The sequence below is a fragment of the Dysidea avara genome, chromosome 3 (assembly GCF_963678975.1).
Source record: "Dysidea avara chromosome 3, odDysAvar1.4, whole genome shotgun sequence".
Classification (NCBI taxonomy): Eukaryota; Metazoa; Porifera; class Demospongiae; order Dictyoceratida; family Dysideidae; genus Dysidea; species Dysidea avara.
The window spans coordinates 40,235,859-40,257,464 of NC_089274.1; the positions used below are offsets into that span (position 1 = coordinate 40,235,859).

General features: G+C 40.3%; 2 protein-coding genes across 2 annotated transcripts in view; both read right to left on the reverse strand.

Moving 5' to 3' along the window:
- LOC136250971 (uncharacterized) overlaps positions 1–21,606 on the reverse strand; it is a 184,812-nt gene that overhangs the window by 134,098 nt on the left and 29,108 nt on the right. The gene's annotated exons all lie outside the window — the stretch shown is intronic.
- Positions 1–21,606, reverse strand: part of LOC136250969 (sushi, von Willebrand factor type A, EGF and pentraxin domain-containing protein 1-like) — a 105,994-nt gene that overhangs the window by 12,883 nt on the left and 71,505 nt on the right. The window contains exons 5-8 of the mRNA XM_066043326.1: positions 6,942–7,136; positions 6,695–6,883; positions 6,448–6,636; positions 6,201–6,389 (exon numbers count right to left, since the gene is read on the reverse strand). Of these exons, the coding sequence (XP_065899398.1) occupies positions 6,201–6,389; positions 6,448–6,636; positions 6,695–6,883; positions 6,942–7,136 (762 nt within the window). The remainder of the gene's footprint in view (positions 1–6,200; positions 6,390–6,447; positions 6,637–6,694; positions 6,884–6,941; positions 7,137–21,606) is intronic.

Here is a 21,606-nt window from a genome sequence, read left to right on the forward strand (position 1 = left end):
GATCCCAATCACGAAGTTGCAGATATCTAGCTAGTATACCTCTTAAAGTAGTGCCAGGACTAAAGCACTTCTGAAATCTAGTTCTGAAATAATTCTGTGGTATCTAAATATGCTGCTGAAAGAAAGTGTCGATGCAGAAAATTAACGCCTTGATATGGTGTCATTGGATGAAGAAGAAGACAAGCAGTTAGTCAGGCGCACCGCCGACCCTGTTTTAGGCATCTATAAGCACCCCGAAAAATAGGGTCTGGTCTGTCTAGCATTAAGGACTTGTGCCACCATTACCAAAAATTGGTGCATCCAATCAAATTGCAGTATTGCTAATTAAATACATTGTGGCTGCACGATGTAAGCGAAATAACTGGGACTACAGGTTAAAGCAAAAGCTGCATGAATTCTATGTCAGGGTGAATAAACAAGGGACAATTTTTCATTTAACATTCGTCTGTACTAGACGGCTTCCCTCAGAAGGTAGTAATATTTCCTCCACAGCCTAAACATTAATTGCCCATAGAAAGTAACTCATTGAATTCCCCAAAGCATTACTGTCATGATTCAATTCTTTGCTATTTGTGATGTATTAATATGGTTGTTACACGAGCTACAGTGTCATTATGTATTCCAAGCACAAGTCCTGAATGCTAGACAGCCAGACCCTATTTTTTGGGGCACTTATAGGTGTCTAAATAGGGTCGGCAGCGCCAGACTAACAAGCAGTCTGATTAAAGAAAAGACAAAGTGCAGAGGGCCTATACACTCTTCGGAACCCCAAAAGGCACATCCCACTGGGAGTTTGTTATTGTGACGTAAAATGGTGGCCGTGCACTGCTTCATTTGGCCTCTAGCCTTGTGACTGTGGTCTAGCTGGCAGTCAGTAAGTCAGGCAGTCAGGCAGTGAGACTTAAGTTCAAGTTTCGGTGATTTAAAAAAAGTTCTATATCCAGCCACCTGTAAGTGTTTTGTGCTGTATTGGTAGAGCAGCATAGTGTGAAAGTTGCATCATTTGTGAGAGAAGCATGAAACTTTCCATATCAATTGTACTCCTAATGACAGTAATTTTCTGATATAATGCCATCACATACTTGACCTTTGCAACCATTTTTATACTGAAATTTGTCATTTTTGTCTTAATCTCCCTGAAGTATTATTTTACATTGTTAAACCATTGTCCAAATTAAAGATGTTAATCTAAGAAACAAGCACCCCATCATCTCTCAGTATACCATCCAAAACACAGATATCCAGTGTGTTCCTCATGTCACGTATCTAGGTGTAACTATAGACCAGCACCTCACCTGGAATCAACACACTACTAATATCTCAAATAAAGCCAACTCAATCAGAGGCTTTCTTCAGCGAAACATAAGTTCATGCCCAATAACAGTCAAAGAAGCATGCTATAAGACAATGGTAAGACCTATTCTTGAGTATGCCTCACCAGTATGGTTTCCTTTTACTGAACTCAATATCCTGAAACTAGAAATGGTTCAAAGAAGAGCTGTTAGATTTATAATGAATAACTTTTCTAGATATTCATTGGTCACAAGTATGATAGAACGACTAGGGTTGCCAACGCTCAAACAACGAAGAAATGAAGCAAAAGTGATAATGATGTACAAGATACTGAACAATTCTGTACTTATAGACCATAACCTAGAATACAACACTAACCATACTCGAGGGCACCCCTTCAAACTAGTTACATTGCCAACCAGAATTAATGCTTACCACAATTCCTTTTTTCCTTCAACTGTCACGTGGAACAATCTGCTGGTGGAGGTTGTTACTTCTAGTAACTTAGAACATTTTAAAAAGAGTTGTAACAGTTATCTTTATAACTGACTATATTATTTTCTTATCAAAATATGTACATTTTTCCTATTATAGAGGTTGTACATTAATCAAATATAATATAATATAACTTGACTTCTGTTTACAATAGCTTATTCCATTTGAAAGTTATGATCATTTTTACTAGTCATAAAATTCTTTGAATTTATCTGCCGTTGGGGTGAAAATTGCCAATGAGCAGGTAACTTATAGAATTTCATGGTTAATACAAATGATCATAACTTAGGAATGAAATTACCTATTGACTCCAAATAAAAATGGAGTTGTTTCTTTCAACAAGACCTTTAGTTTGAAACCATGTTTAATGGTGTAAAATAATGCCTCAGGGAGATATTAAGACAACAATGAATGTAAAAAAGGCCACAAAGGTCAAATATGCATTGGCACTATATCCAAAAAATGTAATTGGGAGCACAGTCTATGTGCCAAGTTAGATGCTTTTCTCACAAAATGCACAAAATGATCATATTTATGCACTATGCCACTCTACTATATTATATATTGTATAGACTAATACTATTCCGTAAAGATGATTCTTGTTGCATAAGATGTCTTTAGGATGATTTTCACAGGCAGAATTTTGGGCAGTGAGCAAAATTTTTGGGGTGATCCCTACTTAAACAGTACTACCATCAGTGTTGGGGCAATTAAATTTGAAAGTAACTCGTGACGTATTACATATTACTTCAACTGAACTATTTAGTTACAGTTACATAATACCCATACAATAAAGTAACTATAATAATATTACTAGAGATGGACCGATACCACTTTTTACCGATATTTCCGATACGAGTTTTTGTACTGAAATTATTTGCCGATACCGATACTATACATTGAAGCCTAGACAAGTTTATTATAGAAATTTCATTGTTGTGATACATAGCTAGCTATTAAAACATCACAGTAATTGATTGATCTCAGTTCAATCAAGTTTTAAAATATTCATTGTATAACAGCTAAACATGATAAACATCATGGTAGATTACTAATTTCTTGATTTGAGGTAGTTTTCTTGTAAGCTTATTGATAAGGCAATTAATTGCGTGGGCGGCCGATAAATGTACAATGTTTGTTACAGCTTTTAACCAAACCTTTTCATGAAAAAGCAAGCCAAGTAGTCATAAACTTATTTCTTGAGGAACAACTGCACTACCATTTATGAAAGGGTTCACGTGTTCTAATACATTAGAATACACACGAAGCAATTGCAGCAATACTTGGAAAAGAGTAGCAAAGGCTTTGTTTCGCTACTTTGTTAGCTCAACTAAGTTACTGATTAGCTCAACTAAGTTATTAGCTACTGGAAACTTAGCTTAGAGGTGGTTAAATAAACATGGTGAGTGTCTACTGTGGTATCTGTACCTTGTATTACCGATCCGATACCGATACCACTGGTATCGGCATCGATACCGATACTGGTATTGGTATCGGTCCACCTTTAAATATTACATATTATATTACTTTGTTTCCACAGCCTTAAGCTGTCACGTGTGAAACTACCACCTTATCACGTGACATGATTGTGTTGTTGGACAATGTGCAAATCTTGGCTATAAGTAAGAAGCTGGTGAATAAGCTTCATTCAGTAGGCTTCATCACTTCGTTGTGCTAGGCGTTACTTAGTGGATTACTAACGAGTTAGTAACTTTGTTACTTGTAGCAATAATATTACAAAATGTTAGATTCGTTACAGTTACTTCATTACTTAGGTAATGCATTACATTTGCAAGTAAGGTAACTTGAGTTATATTACCTGTTTTATAGCGTATTTCACTATATTACTTTGTTACCACAAAAGTAATAATTATTATGTAATGTGTTACCCCCAACACTGACTACCATACTGTTTGATAGACATTAACCACATAGAAGAGTAATTTATACCACTCACCTTGACAGAGTCAACAAGTACTGATTTATTGACACTGAATTGAAAGCAAATCAGTGCTAACACTGATTTGAAAGTAGAGGTTGATGCAAGCAATCACATTAGTATAGTAGGTGAAGCTTAAATATAATCATTCCTGTGGTTGACCACCAGTTCCTGTCATTGTCAAACGAATATAATTATGTTCAGTAAGCATAATGACATTGTTCCTTTGACAAAGAGTTTTTGCCTTGCTTCATTAACTTGCTTAGCTTCAAATATTTTTGAGTGTAACAAAACAACATATTGCTCTATCTTTTCAAGCATCTCATCAGTCAGAGCACATTCACTAGTAGAAAGTGCTGAAAAGGTAGGATAATTTCTGATAATTCATTCCGAATATCCCATGCAGATTTCCCCCCTGCTTGCAAATGCTGATGCAATGTCACATAATATGTGGAAGAAAGATCAAGCACATGCCTTTTCACATCCCAATAACGTGTACAGAAATATATCATGGTAATTTTTACCAACTCCAAACTCCAACCATAACTCTGTCAATCCAAGACGGTACATCTGGGAAATTGCTAAAACTAGAACATCAGTGTTCACAATTTGCAGTGCAATTTTTGTGTGACCATGTCTTGGAGCTAGAGCAGCATGAATTAAGGTGGCTCAGAACAGTTTACATATGGCTTCACCATGAAATTTACAGGGCTAAAAACAAGCAAGCTATCAGCATGAAGCGCCTTGCACTAACTAAAATCTATGAAGCATTTTGTTCTCTACCCTTTACAACAAACAGGAACTCTCTGGGATGTGTGTAGCGCAAGTTACATGTTTAGCCTTTCGGCTGAGTGGACTATTCCATCACGCTTGGCGCTATGGGGTTGGATTTGCTTTCAGACACTATTTACCTGATTAATTTTATCTACCATGGTAAGGAGCTACTTTTCTTATCAGGTTTTTAGTTCTTACATTAATTCTACCCATAAGACTTGAAATGGTTTTTATTTAAAATTCGCCACTACCAGGCGGAAGCGAGTATTAAAAATCGGCTTCCGCACAATTGTAGCTTGTTTACTACTACCTGCTCATCCAAATTTGACAGTCATATCTTGAAAAACCTGTGACAAGTTCATTTTTGTATTGAGGCTTGTAATAAGAATGTGGGACAATCTTGTTAAATGCTATGATGACCTGGACCTACTACAAAAGGAGCATTAGTTCAACATATTCAAAGGGCAGTTTATCAAGCTGGATATACAGTGTATATGAGGACAAACACTGAATTTACAACACGAAGTTCCTTCCCCAAGAGAATGGGATGGAAAAAATCTGAAAATGGATTGGTTTCTAATTGGACAGATTTACCTGAAGCTAGTGTAGCATGTCATGAACTTATTCACTGTAGCTGCAAAAAATCTTTCCAAGAAATATTCAAATGGTTTCAAGCCAACCTTTGCTGTACAACACAACCCTTTCTGCATGTGCAGGACATTGTAGCAGACAAGAAAATATGCAAAGTAATGTGTATCAAATTTGTTTTGTAAATGTTATTGTATCCATAATGTTGCATTTTCAATAGCATTTTGATTGATGTATATTGTTTAATAATCCACCAAATTAGATTAGATTTGGGTGGTAACCATCCTGAAATGATTCAGTATGTTGATTCAGTATGCTGTACTCTATATCTTTACCAAGTTTCATGCTTTTATCACAAATTAAACGTTCCTCTTGATATTTGAGCCTTAACCGCTGCACTAGAAAGGCCTTTGTTTAAATGTTGTGTAAAGGAATCAAGGATGTGAAGTAATTGGGTGGTACACGATCTACCTAGTAAGATCCGAATTGGTAAGCTTGTTTGATAATAAATGACTCATTAAGTGATCTTCGACTATAGATTCCATAAATTTGCTGAAGATGGATATAAGACTGACTGGACGATAGTTGTTAACTTGGTTTCTAGCACATTTCTTATGGATAGGTGTCACTTGGGCACTTTCCAGTCATGTGGTAAGGTTCCACTATTAAATATATAATAAATGGTTGTATTGACAGGCTGAATATCACTGAAGTAGGAATTAAATGTGCAGCGGTATATGTAGCTGCAGGTGTAGGCATTTTTCCATGTTTGATGGCTTCTACAAAGATAGTTCAAACAAGGGAGACTGTCACATGAAGTGTTTTATTATAGCTGGCAGTAAACTATCTATCATGACTAAGGTATAAAGAATTTCTTATTGTAACGATGCACACTACCTTTTACATTTGCTTATGCACTGTATAGGTGAAATATTCCAGTTCACATGAAAATGTGTAACAAACGTTTTGCGTGTAATTTCTTATTCATGAAATTCTACAAATATTATACATGATCTCAAGCATATATTTTCATGAAGATACTTGTAAAAATTTGCAAAACATTCATCCTTTTGAAAATTTCTGCCTATTTGATATGTATTTATGTACATACCTCTTCTACACACATCATCACTACCACTCCAGCTCCCATCACTCTGACAGGTCCTAGTGTCACTACTAGTTAGCTCATAACCAGTGTTACATGTGAAACTACAAGTGTCTTCATAGGAAGGAACTCCATCATCTCCCAGTGAACAATTGATTACTCCATTATTAGGATTAGTAAGTGATAGACAAGGAACTATGTATGTGACAAAAGATTATAAATGACAGATGTAAAGCAATAATTTTAGATATACCTCTTCGGCACACATCATCACTACCACTCCAACTCCCATCACTCTGACAGGTCCTAGTGTCACTACTAGTTAGCTCATAACCAGTGTTACATGTGAAACTACAAGTGTCTTCATAGGAAGGAACTCCATCATCTCCCAGTGAACAATTGATTACTCCATTATTAGGATTAGTAAGTGATAGACAAGGAACTATGTATGTGACAAAAGATTATAAATGACAGATGTAAAGCAATAATTTTAGATATACCTCTTCGGCACACATCATCACTACCACTCCAACTCCCATCACTCTGACAGGTCCTAGTGTCACTACTAGTTAGCTCATAACCAGTGTTACATGTGAAACTACAAGTGTCTTCATAGGAAGGAACTCCATCATCTCCCAGTGAACAATTGATTACTCCATTATTAGGATTAGTAAGTGATAGACAAGGAACTATGTATGTGACAAAAGATTATAAATGACAGATGTAAAGCAATAATTTTAGATATACCTCTTCGGCACACATCATCACTACCACTCCAACTCCCATCACTCTGACAGGTCCTAGTGTCACTACCAGTTAGCTCATAACCAGTGTTACATGTGAAACTACAAGTATCTCCTTCATAACCCACTCCAGTACTACCAGAGCTACATGGTGTTATCTCTCCATTGGATGGTGTTGTGAGATTAGGACATCGGCGATCTGTTAATTTAATTTATAGTCACAGCAATAGCATATGTACATATTATCAGTTAGTAGGCCATTACAGAAAATATCATGCACAGGAAGTAAGTGTTGAAGGTGTGTACAATGACACTAAGTAGGAGGACACACTTCAGTCTACAAATTATAACATTAAACAGGCTATTGGACCAGGTGTCCTACATACCCTCAGCACTGTGCTGTAGAGCCTTAATAAAAAAACATAAATTACAACAGTAACATGGCTTCTCACTAACCTTTCCACTATTCTGTTCAATGTACATGCTTTACATGTGCACCATACAATGATTCCTTATATAACATTGACTCATTGGAGCTAGAAAAGGCATGTCGCCAGTGAGTTTGATATTGTGGTATGAATTGTGGCCTGTGCTGCTTTATTTGGCCTCTAGCCATATGACTGTGGTCAGGCAGGCTGGTAGACCAAAAATTGGGTTTGACATTTTTAAATTCAATTTGAGTGCAGTAGGGTTTCCCACCAAAATGAACACAGCTGCCTGACGTGTTCCCTTGCTTTTTATCTCTTTGAACCCTACTCAAATGTATTACACTTGTTTGTTTACTTTTTTTGTAATAATTGTGACCACATTTTAGAAAAGCGATCCAAATTACACATCAGGCAAAATCAAACTAACACCACCAGGGGATAGCTACACTACTATACTATTGGTTTAGACCCTCAGCATTACTCAAACTACTCAAGGCTGGTTTTAAGAGACATCTTTTCTGGGTGGTGTGGCAAGCTCAAATGGTAGTTGTTGGCCTTGAGAAGGGCCTGGCTTGACAAGAATCAGTGGTGTACTGCCGGATGGCTTGATATAGTTAGCCAAACATTTTCTGTGTTGATTTTGCTGCATATCAACTACTAAAAAGCCAGCACAACCCTGCATTCTAAAGTCTGGACTTCGTGGTCTACATCATATATCTCTTGTTCACCCCACCCCACCACCCCTACCTCTTTGTGATAGTACTTTGCTTGTCCAATTGTTCAGGTTTTCTATCTTATCTGGCAGGAAACTCTACAAGTACTGGAAGTGGATAAATTGGGTAAATTTCATAGCGTGGTCATTATCTTTGGAATATTACATATAATGGTTTGAATTCTTATTAACTATTTATCTTGAAACTTTTAATGTGCAATTCGGATTGTTTTGGTCACAATTTATGACTGGTGAACCAATGCCAAAGGCAAGAATGATGCTGAAGCATAAGCAATCCAATGCACACTCCAACTATAATATATTATTAAGAAAGCAATGTAGCCATTCTGTTTTGTTTTCAGCTTTGTTCCACTCATTATAAGTGAAAAAAGAAGCGCCTCTTCAATCAATCCAGTCATTATGGAAATTGAGACTAAAACGCATGGCTGGATTACCATTTACTAAGAATAAAATTGGGAATTCTGCTTTGTTTACAGGTACAAAATGTTCTACTCATTATATAGCATTACAAATAAAGAACAGCATGAGAAATGTCTCTACATTCAATCTAATCACTACAGAAATCACGAAAGCCATCATTCATTTACTGCTAATCAACACCTATGCAGTTGTAGAGAAAGGAATGGGGCACAAAGGAGGAGAAAGGTAAGTCCATGATGTATGCACTGTAGCTGGTGTGGTTAGCAAAAGGCACATCTCGGGCCAAAGTGATGTCGAACAGTGAAGAAATCAAGCTTGTAGTCTTAACCACAGTTGAGTTATGCTTGGCTGAGGTATCAGTTAGTTAGTCAGTCAGTCAGCATAAAATTCTTACACAGAAAAATTTTAAATTTCATAGAAACCTGTTGGAAGGGTTTATGGTCACTTAGAAGACATTTACGGGCTTGGTTATGCTTAACCAATACTGCCAAGGAAAGATGAGCTGGTTTCTGGGTGATGTATAAAGCCCAACCTTCCATGCTCTCTATCATGCAGTACGTCAGCTGGCAACATGCATATGCCTGGGATTTGCCTGATATGTACACCCTTGCTGCACTAGTGCTCTCAGGCATTGGGTGTATGTATCAGGCTCTCGCTGCCATGTTACAACTACAGTGGTCCCTCCATTATCCGGCCATTGATTATCCAAACTTTCTATATCCAAACTGTGGAGGTGACATTTCTATTAGAGTATTTTGTCTAAAGTATATGTTCTATTAGAGTGGTTGAACAGTGTAAATGAATGGGCTTCAATTAACCAAACTTTTTGATTACCAACGAGTTTGGATAATAAAGGAACCACCACTGTATAACATGCAACACTTTTACACCTCAGTTCAAAGGAACAACCAGGGATTCATTCACAATGCAGAGCTCAATATAATGGTTTTATTTTGATCTGTCAAAATGTCAGATTAAAATGAGATTTGACAGGTCATCAGTTAGAATTGATAGGCCATAATTTTGAATGTGAAGGAAATGCCTTGTGATACCTTACAGTGTGCAAAGCACACTCCATGAGCCTTGTAGGGAGGTCTGGGGACATGCCCCCGCCAGAAAATTTTAAAGAATAGGTTGTACAGATATGCTATTTTAGTATATTTTAACTGTAAATAATTTATGCACATACATAGATAACATGCTCTATTTATTTCCAATTCTTTTCAATAATTTTTAAGCAACATTTTTATTTGATGTACATTATGTAATAAACCATGCTTAAAAACACTTTCGTTGTTGATTAATTTAATGCAATGAATTACTATTAAAAATGTATAAGAAGTGTAGATGTACAGTTAGTCACCATCAGATGATATGTCCGAGTCATCACTGGAACAAAACCACCGGTCCCATTCATCAAGGGTGAGTTTTTGTGTTTCACTATCTTCATCGGACTCTAGTTCATCTACAGTAGTGGAGGATGACCCTGCAGTCTGTTCTCTTGACTTGTACTTCTTCCTGGCACTCTGTTGAGGTCTTCGTGTGCACTCGCTTAGCCACAATTCAATTGCACTGTCAGCTGAAAATTCTGCTAATGTGGGCCCTTCAATGTATAACTCCAAAAGGTCATTCAGTGTGGATGTTTGGAGACTGTTTCTTTTGGTGCTTTTAAGGTATTTCAAACTTGAAAAGATTTGTTCGACTCTTGCATTAGAGAAAGGTAAGCTAAAAAGTAGCTTGCACAGCATCAAAACATTTGGCCACTTTGTTGAATCTGGACAAACAAACAGATTGTACCACACCTTGCGATAGTCAGTACTCTCTATTCCTAGGTAAGACCTGGCATACACCAAAGCATCCTCTATTTCATCTTGCATGGACAGAACGCTGACATCTGTTGCCTCCAGTGGATCTCTAAAGCATGAACATAACAACTCAATGATATCTTTAACATCCTGCAGTGAAGCATCCTCATCATCAGTAGAGTCAATAGTTGGCCTCTTTACCTAGCTCTGTGTGTCTAAAAAGGCTACTGTTGCCCTCAACACACCAGTGTCTGACCACTCTAGTCTTTCCTGAATGGTTTTGTACAACCTGTCTAGGTCACCCAGAGCTTGCTTCTTGCAATATTCTAATGTGGCAACTGTGTAACTTTTAAGAGTTGCTCCTTGGTAACTGACACTACTTCCCTCACTGACAACCCTGTCTTGTACCAATTTGACAGTGGGCCACTCTGATGGGCCCTTTTTTCTTAATGATCTCAATGAGTTCACTGTCTTAAGAATTTGCTTGAGGCCGTCTACAATATCACAGTCTAATTTCTGCAAGCATAAACTAAGTATTGCTGGCCCCTTAAGAACCTCAAGCACTTCCAAGCAAAAACTCTGCATGTGACCACTTCAGCAAGTATCCCTTTAGGCGAGCCCTGTCTTGAGATTTAAGTGAAGCATCTTCACATAGGGTAGCTAGGTGAGAAAGGTAGGCACCAAATTGATCAATGATCCTTTGTAGAGCTTTTCGTTTGTGGTTTAGCCACCGAGAACCTTGTGCACGTACTGGTAGACAGCCATTCTCCTTAAAATCAAATACCTCTTTAAGATCTTCAACAATAGATTTTAATTCCCGAACCTTTTTAGGGGATTTCTCATACAAATAATATAGCCTTAGTAACATTTCTTCAATTCTTTTAAACAGTGAGCTAACAAAACCACATTCTTGGATGCTAGTTCCAAACGATGTGCAAAACACCAGCTCCAGTAAATCCATGGTAAACTATGGCATAGATTTGCCTTGATGCTTGAATGTTGGGCAATATTTACTGACGCCCCATCAGTTCCTCCTCCTACTAAGATTGGGTTACATGCTAAGACGTTTGCTTGATCACATATATTCTCGATCCCCAATTTGTTTGAAAGTATTTCTCCCAGGCACTTCAGCAAGCCATCAGTATCTGTCTTGCATACTGTACCAACTGACAAGAACCTGGCACAAGACTTGATCTCTCTACGGTGGTCATCTTGCTGACAGTACAATAACACTACAGCTTCATCTTCAACTTTTGCAACATCGGTGGTACCATCCATTAGAAAGCTAAAGTAAGAGACTTTCTCCTTCAAAAACTCCATAAACGATGATCGTTGTGATGCAGCAATGAAGTGAGTGAAGCTTTTGCAGGATACATCATTATTATAAGTAGTACCCATATCAACTGCATGCCTACTTTCTAGTTGGTACAAAGGAGAATACTTAGCAAACGGAATTCCTTCTTTAGCCATGGTGAAAGACAAATCAAACTTGCGTCTTAGACGCTCGCATGATTGGGCATCTAGCTTCATTAACAATCGTACAATGGGTGCAACAGACGTCAGCGGCTCGCCACTATCCTTCGCTTGGCCGATCTTCAAATAATTCATGGCGGCAGAATGCTGGCAACACGTCGCATGATCGACCACGTTACTTGTTCTATGGTTCGTGGAACCTTCTATCTATACCCGAGAAAAGTTTTGCTGGCCTGTGATCTTCCTTTCGTATCGTCGGCAGATTTCACACCAAAGAGCTGCCATGGTGGATTTATCATTCTTCTCCGTATCGCACCGAAGCCAAGTAAGCGTCTGGTAATCAGCGTTGTACTGCTTCTGCCACTTTTCAAAAGTTCCGTGGGCGATTTGTCACTTCTTCCGCTTCCCTTTATCCACTAAACTGCTAGCTGTTGCCGCACGTTTTTGAGCGGCCATTATTGACCGGTAAAACTTTATTATGAGCGGTCATGTGATGCGTATGTCCGGATATTGACCGGTGACCGACCGTTATACTGAGCTCTGCAATGTAGCCCAGTTGGTAACTTGCACAGGCTACATCTGAATGTAGACCGAGCTATAACTGGGCAGTGATTATATAAACATTAATACCAAAATTGATTGTGGGGATCAATTAATACTCATGTGATTAGTGCATGTTTTGGATTTGGCCATGAAAACTATTCAGATGGAAAGCGTTTTGTTATTCTTGCTATTCTATGAGTGAAAACATTGGGCTAAGATGAGAGCTAGTGCTATTAGCAAGCACGTTTTTGCACACTTACATTACTGATAACACAAAATTACTACTCTACATGAAATAACCACTCTACTAGCAAGCTTAGCAAGCTTACCAATTTAGGCCTTTGGTAAACTCTGTAATATGCCATAAACAATTCAATAGCATTACCTAAAACATTAAACTCGCATTACTGAAATTCTCTGTGATATTTCTAGGATTTGTCCATTTATCATAGCCAAACATAGCAAGAACATACCACCAGCTGACCCATAATCAAATCTTTTACACATGTATTATAATATATCCAGTGGTTGTACTTGCATTGGCTTAGGTGACTGCGTGACTCACTAACATGAGTCTTGAAAATTAAAATTAATGTCTCTGTATGGTTTCTTTACGTGAAGAAGATGACCATGATGATTTAAGATAAAAGGAAAGGCAAAGCACAGAGGGAAGAGACTCGTTGGTATCCAAAAAGGCACATGCCAAATGTGAGTTAAGTACTGCGACATAAAATGGTGGCTGTACAATGCATCATTTAACTTTGAATGTGGCCAGTGAGGCAGGCAAGCGAGGAAGGCAAGCGAGGCAGGCAAGCAGGTGGGGGTGGGTTTGGCCAGGTGGGCAGACAGACAGGCTGGAAGGCAGGCAGGTAGCCAGGCATGCAGACCAAAAATCAGGTTTGGGTGAATTTAAAATAATATAATGTTGTTTACTCTGTAAATAAAAGTCAACATCATTGACTGTTACGGGAGGTAAAGGGGGGACAATGGGTCACGTGCACCATGCAGTGTTACTATTTATAGCTATGCATGTGCGCACTCAACTCAAGGCACAAATGAAAGTATTGGAGTTGGAGATTCTGTCCAGCTCTATCAGTTGAATAACAGCCCATCATGCCCAAAACATCGAAGAAGTCGAAGAAGTCCAGTTCTTCCGCTGACCAAGACCTAACACAGGCCACTATTGCCCAACTCGCCAAGCTGACGCAGAAGTGCTACGTCTGCACTGGCTTCCCGCCACTTGGTCACAACTGGAACAAAAGCGGCAATGGCTCAACGGCTATACGATGCCATTCACGCACCGCAAGACTCCAGCACAGAATTGCAGCAGCAGAATCCCAATCCATCGTCTACGTCCCAGCAGCAAGATGGGTTCCAGCTTCCCACCAGTGGCCCGTGTTGCAACAGTAAGGAACCCACCCTGTGCTGGAACCCACCCTGTGCTGCAACAGCAAGGAGCTCCTACCTCCCAACAATCCTCGCTGCCGAAGCCGGTCGTCTCCTCATCATGGACTACAGCAGCCCAACAGCAGATCATCTACTCATCGCCTATTGCAGCAGCCACCCCTTCAGAGCTTGCAAGACTGTTCGACCAGTTCGTTCGCCAGGCTGCTTATAGTCAAACAGTACCTTCTACCAGACCGGCACCTGCTCCCCTCTCTCCAGCATCAATCGATGGCTCTGCCAACGGACTACCTGTAGCCACCCAGTCACTCCAACAGAACCCGACACTCGCTGCTAGTGCTACTTTCCCCACACCCTACACCCAACTGCAGCAAGTACAGCCGCAACCATAAGTACAGCAACAACCACAGCAAGTGCAGCCACAGCCACAACCACAGCAGGTACAGCCACAACTGCAGCAAGTACATCCACAACTGCAACAACTACAGCCACAACTGCAGCAGGTACAGCCGCAACTGCATCAAGTACAAGTACAACCACAACCACAGCAGGTGCAGCCACAGCTACAGCAAATACAGCCACAGCTGCAGCAAGTACAGTCACCATTGCAGCAATTACAGCACCAACTACAGCCTGTACAGCTGCCACCACAACAGCTCCAACAACTTCAGCTACCCCACTACACAGCCCAGCAACTGTCAGTGCCAGTACCAACCTAACTGCAGCAACAGATCCTCAGAGGTTAGTATGTTGATTTCTCTGTACTGCGTGACAAGACATCATTTGTTGATACTACACACACCACACAACACAGCACGCACAAACCTCCACCAATATCTTCATTTCCCATGTGGATGCAGACATGGAACACGTACCTGACAGTTATTCTCACACACAACCCTGCATGAGCCTTGAGCTGGTTGGCTACCAGAGAATTATCACCTCCGCCAGCCAATCCCTTCCCTTAAAGGCTTGGCCCAAGTATGACAGCCAATTCCGCACCATGGCTGCCTCCAATCCTTACCTTAGGTGGGATCAACGCCTCCCAGACTTATGGCATGAAACCATTACCAGCACTACTAATACTAACACACAATGTTGGCCATGTCCCTATTGTGGTGCCAAGAACCACTTCCCAGACAACTGCCCCTCACTTGCCCTTTCGTGACAGCTCGCAACGCACTAGACCACCTAATCGCAGAGAACCCGGACCTCCAATATGCGGTGACAACATACACTACAACTTTGGAACACACTCTGTGTTATAGGGTACACACGCACTAAACTTTCACAACACACCTCATGCAGTAGCAGTGTAGACAGTGGCCACAATGCATCTTACATTGAACCTTTAGAATACAATTCACCCATGGAAGACTTACTCCATGCACACACCCCTTATACTAGTACTTTGGGACGTAACTGCTACATATTCATGCACTCTCGAACTAATACACACTAATTGGGCACAAAAGCTCCCCAGCCTACGCACATACCATTCACTAATCCCCCAAAGTCACCATGCACCCCTGCAGAGTACCTACCACTGCAACTACAGAATCTTATTACAATACATAAGGTACACAGAACCCCAATCAACATACATAATCTCCATAGGTGAACTTCTATCTCACCCCAATCAAACATATGTGCAAGCTCTTATTTACAATCTCCAACACGGCTGTGACATCGGCTACACCGGACTACACTTCACGCATTTTAGCAACAACCTAACCTCCGCATCCCAGCAACCAGACATACTAGATGTTAACATAGCCGCATAGTGTCAAGCAGGCTGCATTTTGGGTCCTTTCAGAACCCCTCCACTCCCCAACTTCCGTTGTTCAGGACTGGGCTTGGTCCCCAAGCACAATGGGGGCTGGCGCGCTATTTACCACTTATCTGCTCCTTATGGGTCCAGCATCAATGATTCCATCAATTCGCAGGACTATACGCTATCTTACTGCTCAGTGGACGATGCATTTGCAATAGTATCCACGTTTGGAAGGGGTGCTTTAATGGCCAAGATAGATCTCAAGAATGCATTCCGCCTCATCCTGGTGAGACCACAGGACTGGAACTTCCTTGGAATTAAATGGCTTGACCAATTTTACATCGATACCTGTCTCCCATTTGGCCTCTGATCTTCCTCCTTCCTCTTTAACCAACTAGCTGATGCTATTCACTGGTCCCTCCAACACAACCATGGTGTGCGCCATGTTCTACATTATCTGGACGATTTCTTTACTGCTGGCTCACCTGGCTCAACAGAATTCTCACACAATCTGCAAGCAATGCTTTCACTCTGCACAACCATCAACGCTCCTGTTAAGACCTCTAAAATTTATGGACCCTCAACCAGACTCACATTTCTGGGGATTGTCATAGATACTGAGGGGATGACCACCACTATTTCACAAGAAAGAAAGGCAGACCTTATTTTATCAATTCAGTCGCTTAGGCGAAAGGACAAATGCACCAAATATCAACTACTAGGAAAGCTGTCCTTCGCATGCAAAGTAATCCCAGCTGGTAGAGTCTTCCTCCACTGCTAGATAGATCTTAGCTGCACAGTATCACGAATGCATCACCGCCTCCACTTATGTACAGATGCACACTTAGATCTCGATTGGTGGCTGGCCTTTCTCCCCACCTGGAGTGGAACATCATACATTCTAGAGAGCAGCTGGTCCACCTCCCCTTCAATGTCTCTGTATACGGATGCTTCCGGCACCTTTGGCTGGGGGCTTACTGGTCTGAACGTTGGGTCCAAGCACACTGGTCAACTGACCAAATAGGCAGAGACATTGCATGGAAGGAGCTATTTGCCATAGCATCAGCAGTCAACACTTGGGGCCACCATTGGCCTCGAAAGAAAGTATCAGTACATTGTGACAAACAAGCAGCTGTAGACATTTGGAAAAAAGGTTCCACAGTTTGCTCTCAAGTTATGGCCCTTGTCCGCATGCTTTATTTCTGTGCAGCACAACACAATATACATATCATAGTTACTCACATTGATGGCACTAACAATTGCATTGCTGATGCTCTCTCCCGTTTCCAGGTACAATGTTTTCACAGACTTGACCCGGAAGCAGCCAACAACCCAGATACCATCCGTGCATGGCCGATCCAGTTCTTAAGGGACTCCTTAATCCTTAGGGGTTGCTGCATCAACCAGGAGAACATACCAAGCTGGATTTAAGGCACTTCATCAATTCTGTGCTCAATAATGCTACTGTAGCCTTCCCAGCCTCATCACTCACCCTATGATACTTCTGCTGCTATATGGCTCGCCAGGTATCGTATAAAACCATCAAAGTATACTGGCATCCGTCTGGAACACCTAGACAGAGGCTTTGAAGACCCTACAAAAGATGAACTGCTTCACCTGCTTTGCACAGGAATCAAGAGGTTACAAGGCATATCAACTCGCACCTGCCTACACATTACCATCAGCATCCTCCAAACATTAAAATCACGACTCCGCGTTGACTCTTCTTTCTCTCCCCTTGAGAAACGTCTGCTCTGGGCAGCATTTACTATGCTTTTTATGGGTTCTTGAGAGCCAGTGAATTTGCAACCCCATCCCTAACCTGGCAGCATGTGCAACTGGTTGGCAATAAGTATACAATTTTCATTGAGCAGTCTAAGACAGACCCCTTCCGTTGTGGCCATACAATCACCATTCACGCTAGTGGCACATCCACCTGCCCTGTCAGAGCATTACAGTTATATGTTGAGGCAGTCCTACAACCTCAGGACAATTCACCATTTTTTAAAGGTGGCAGATTTCCCCATTAAACAGACAGCAGCTCACAAACGCCATTCGTCACCTTCTAGGACACGAGCTACAGCCAGCAGAACTACTCTAGTCACAGTTTTAGAAGTGGTGTAGCGACCACTGCTACTGCAGCAGGCATACCAGATTGGCTCATCAAAGTCCTTGGGAGATGGAGCAGCAATGCTTACCAAATGTACATACACTCCTCTCCAAAGATGTTACAATCAGTACCAACACTCCTTGCCCATGCCAACATTTCCAGTGGGAATAAAACAGCCTCTGAAGGTTAATCTCAGTTCCCCATAATGGTATGTTAGCCCTGCTCATTGTATGTGTACTGCTTGATATGCTCATTCTGTATGTGTGCTGCTAGATAGGCTCGTTGTATGTTTACTGCTCAACATGCTCAGCTTATGTGTACTACTAGATATGCTCATCGTACTGTTAGATATGCTCATTGTATATGTGTACTGCTCGATATGCTCACTGTATGTCTTGATATATTCGTTGTTTGTCTGCTGCTCGTCACGCTCAGTGCATTGCTCAATATATTCATACTGCTTGACATGCTCATTGTATGTCTACTGCTCATCATGCTCACTGTATGTGTATTGCTAGATAGGCAGGCTGTATGTGTACTACTTGTCATGCTCAGTGTATGTGTACTGCTCGATAGGCTCGTTGTATGTGTACTGCTCGATATGCCCGTTGTATGTGTACTGCTTGTCATGCTCAGTGTATGTGTACTGCTCTTCATGCTCAGTGTATGTGTACTGCTCGACATGCTCAGTGTATGTGGGCGCTCAACATGTGTACTGCTCATCATGCTCAGTGTATGTGAACTGCTCGTCATGCTCAGTGTATGTGTATGCACTGCTCGACATGCTCAGTGTATGTGTGCTGCTCGACATGTGTACTACTCATCATATGTGTATTGCTCGACATGCATACTGCTCATCATGCTCAGTGTATGCGTATTGCTCATCATGCTCAGTGTATGTGTACTGCTCGACATGCTCGGTGTATTGCTCGATAGGCTCATATTAATTGATATGCTTGTTGTATGTGCATTAATTGACCACCCCAAAAACACCTTCACTGTAAAAAAGGTGCGCCCAAGAAACTACAAGTACCTGGAACCCAATGTAAAAAACAAAAACAAAAAACAGCTCAGCTGAAGTGAAAAGTAACTGGTAACTTAAAGAGCTGATATTTGAAGCGGCCAAGAATACAATTATTAAAATTTAATCGATGCAAGAACACCTTGACTATAAAACAGGTGTGTACATGAAAGTAACTGGCAACTGAAACAGCTGATATCTAGAACAGCCAAGAATGAATGATCATATACAACTAATTCAAAAATTTAACACTGAACTTTTATAATTGAGCTATGTTCTATATTCACTCTTACTGCATCCTAAAGTAATTTCTTTTAACTCTAATTGGCTGGTAATTTGGCCGCCTTTTTTAATAGTCAGTATAATAGACACTTTGCAAAACCACGCCTTCTTTTTAAAAACCATAGTAACCAAGCCACCGCCATTTTCATTGGGGCCAGTGTACATAGTGGTGTATGGCGTATTCCTTCATACTGCTTCGCAGCACCACTGTTTAGTTTCTTTTGGAAAAGGAGAAGTGTGTTTTCGGAAATGATGAAGTATTGGGTGAACTATGGGTGAACTGAGCTTGGAAATCGACACCCAGCCACTGGTTGTGGAGAATTGAAAATCTGGCCATTGTGAAGAAAGTCGTTTTGATTAAAAGTTTCACTCTCCGCAACTTTGTTATCAGACAGAAGTAGCGAAAATTTACTGTGAGTGTAATATACGACTCACAAATTCTGTCTTTTGGTATTCAATGTGTAGTCAAGCCACTGAGTCCCCGCCCAGTCAGTCACACTGGACCATGACTTACCCTCGCCACTAGTACTAGCCAGCTACTGCGAGAATATTGGAATGATTACTGTGTTGTACTTGCTGGAAATAGGAAAAGCCAGGAGCACAATACATTAAGTTCGACATTAAGAGACTATCCAGAAAAGAGGAAGAGCTACATCTTAAGTTATATATTCAAAGTGAAGTGTAAAGCTGTTAATGTATAGTGTGGTGAGTATACATACCCCTCTTGCTCTCACTTATCTGAAGATAGCATGGTGTATCAAGTATGACAGAAACAAGACGTAGTGTGGTACATCAGTAGACACTAGTACTTGAAGATATGATTTTTACACAATTTCTGTACTTGTCATCAGTTTTAGTTGTGTCATCATTATGCATATGGCTATCTCTGTACACTCACAAGAGTACTAGCTATGTTACACACAGTATATGAAAAGGAGGGAATTACTAACTACTGTATGTGTTATAAAAACAATTGATAATTCCACAGCCACAGCAGCTACATGAAATAAGGATGGCATATTGGATGGTGCTGTTGTTTGTAATATCACTGCTTGTCAGTGCCGCTGACACGTATCTTTGTAGATCCCAGATACTGTTTTCAAACAACTTACAAGCTGATAACGTAAATTGTATGCAACATTATCCACAAATTTTTCAGATATTTTTCGTTCAAAAGATGTATGCATATACCAGTATGTGGAACAGAGGTCTTGGTGAACCACATTGCTTACATGGAAATGAGTTCTCTTGTTTCTGCAATTGAAAAATACACAATGTGTATGGCACACACCTTGTAGAGTAGTGGTTTTATGTATTCATTCACCTACTGAGGATACTGTCTTCTCAGTTCAGGTATGTGGAACTGAGGTCTTGGTGAGTCACATTACTTGCATGGCAATAGTTCTCTCATTTCTGCAATTGAAAATTCACACTCCTTGCAGAGCAGTGAGTGCTTTCATGTATTCATTCACCTACTGAGGATACCATCTAACTATTCTTCAGTGATGTCTGCAGCAGCTGAGAACACAGTTTATACCAGCACTATTGGCTTGTGCTGACTAGCAGTCGTGTTTTGCACCCTGATAACCAGCTGCATCTAATTAGAAACACTAATTTTAAAGCTCTGAACACTCCCATGGTCTGTTGTTCAACAATACTGCTCTGCTTGGGGTGCTGTCAACATCGAATTTCAATGCTGTGCAATCGCAATTATTCGTACAGGCCCCAATGAAAATGGCGGCCGTTCGGTTACCATAGTTTAAAAAGTGGGCATGGTTTTGCAAAGCGTCTATAGAGCAAAAAAAGGCGGCCAAATTACCAGCCAATTAGAGTTAAAAGAAATTACTTTAGGATGCAGTAAGAGTGAATATAGAACACAGCTCAATTATAAAGGTTCAGTGTTAAATTTTTGAATTAGTTGTATATGATCATTCATTCTTGGCTGTTCCAGATATCAGCTGCTTCAGTTGCCAGTTACTTTCATGTACACACCTGTTTTATAGCCAAGGTGTTCTTGCATGGATTAAATTTTAGTAATTGTAGTTAGTTGTATTCTTGGCCGCTTCAGATATCAGCTCTTTAAGTTACCAGTTACTTTTCACTTCAGCTGAGCTGTTTTTTGTTTTTGTTTTTTACATTGGGTTCCAGGTACTTGTAGTTTCTTGGGCGTGCCTTTTTTACAGCGAAGGTGTTTTTGGGGTGGATATTACTCATTTTTGTCTGTGATAGATTCTACAAATTGGTTTATAAAAGGTAATTTTTTTGGAAATGAGCAATTAACATTAATGCAGAATATTATCTTGGAGAGTCAGTAAAATCCATACATAATAATGACTGTTTCATAACACCGTAAATTCGGAAGTATGAATTTACAGTGTAGTATGACTGTTCTCAGTGGCAGATACAGAGGGGTTGCAATGGTTTCAGCTGAAACCCCCTCTGAAAATAGCTTGCCCTAAAGTTATTGACAAGTCGTCATATGGGTGATAAAATCGCTACGAGTTATACATAGTGTGTTACAGAAGGACTTTCTACTGGTGAAACTTTTGCCTTTGAAATCACAATTATGGCATTTGTGACCTTTTTTTTTGGTCTTCGATTTACACTTTAATACAGCTAGGCTGAAGTTGAGTGGAATCTGAAACCCCCCTCTGAAAATTTCTAGATCCGCCACTG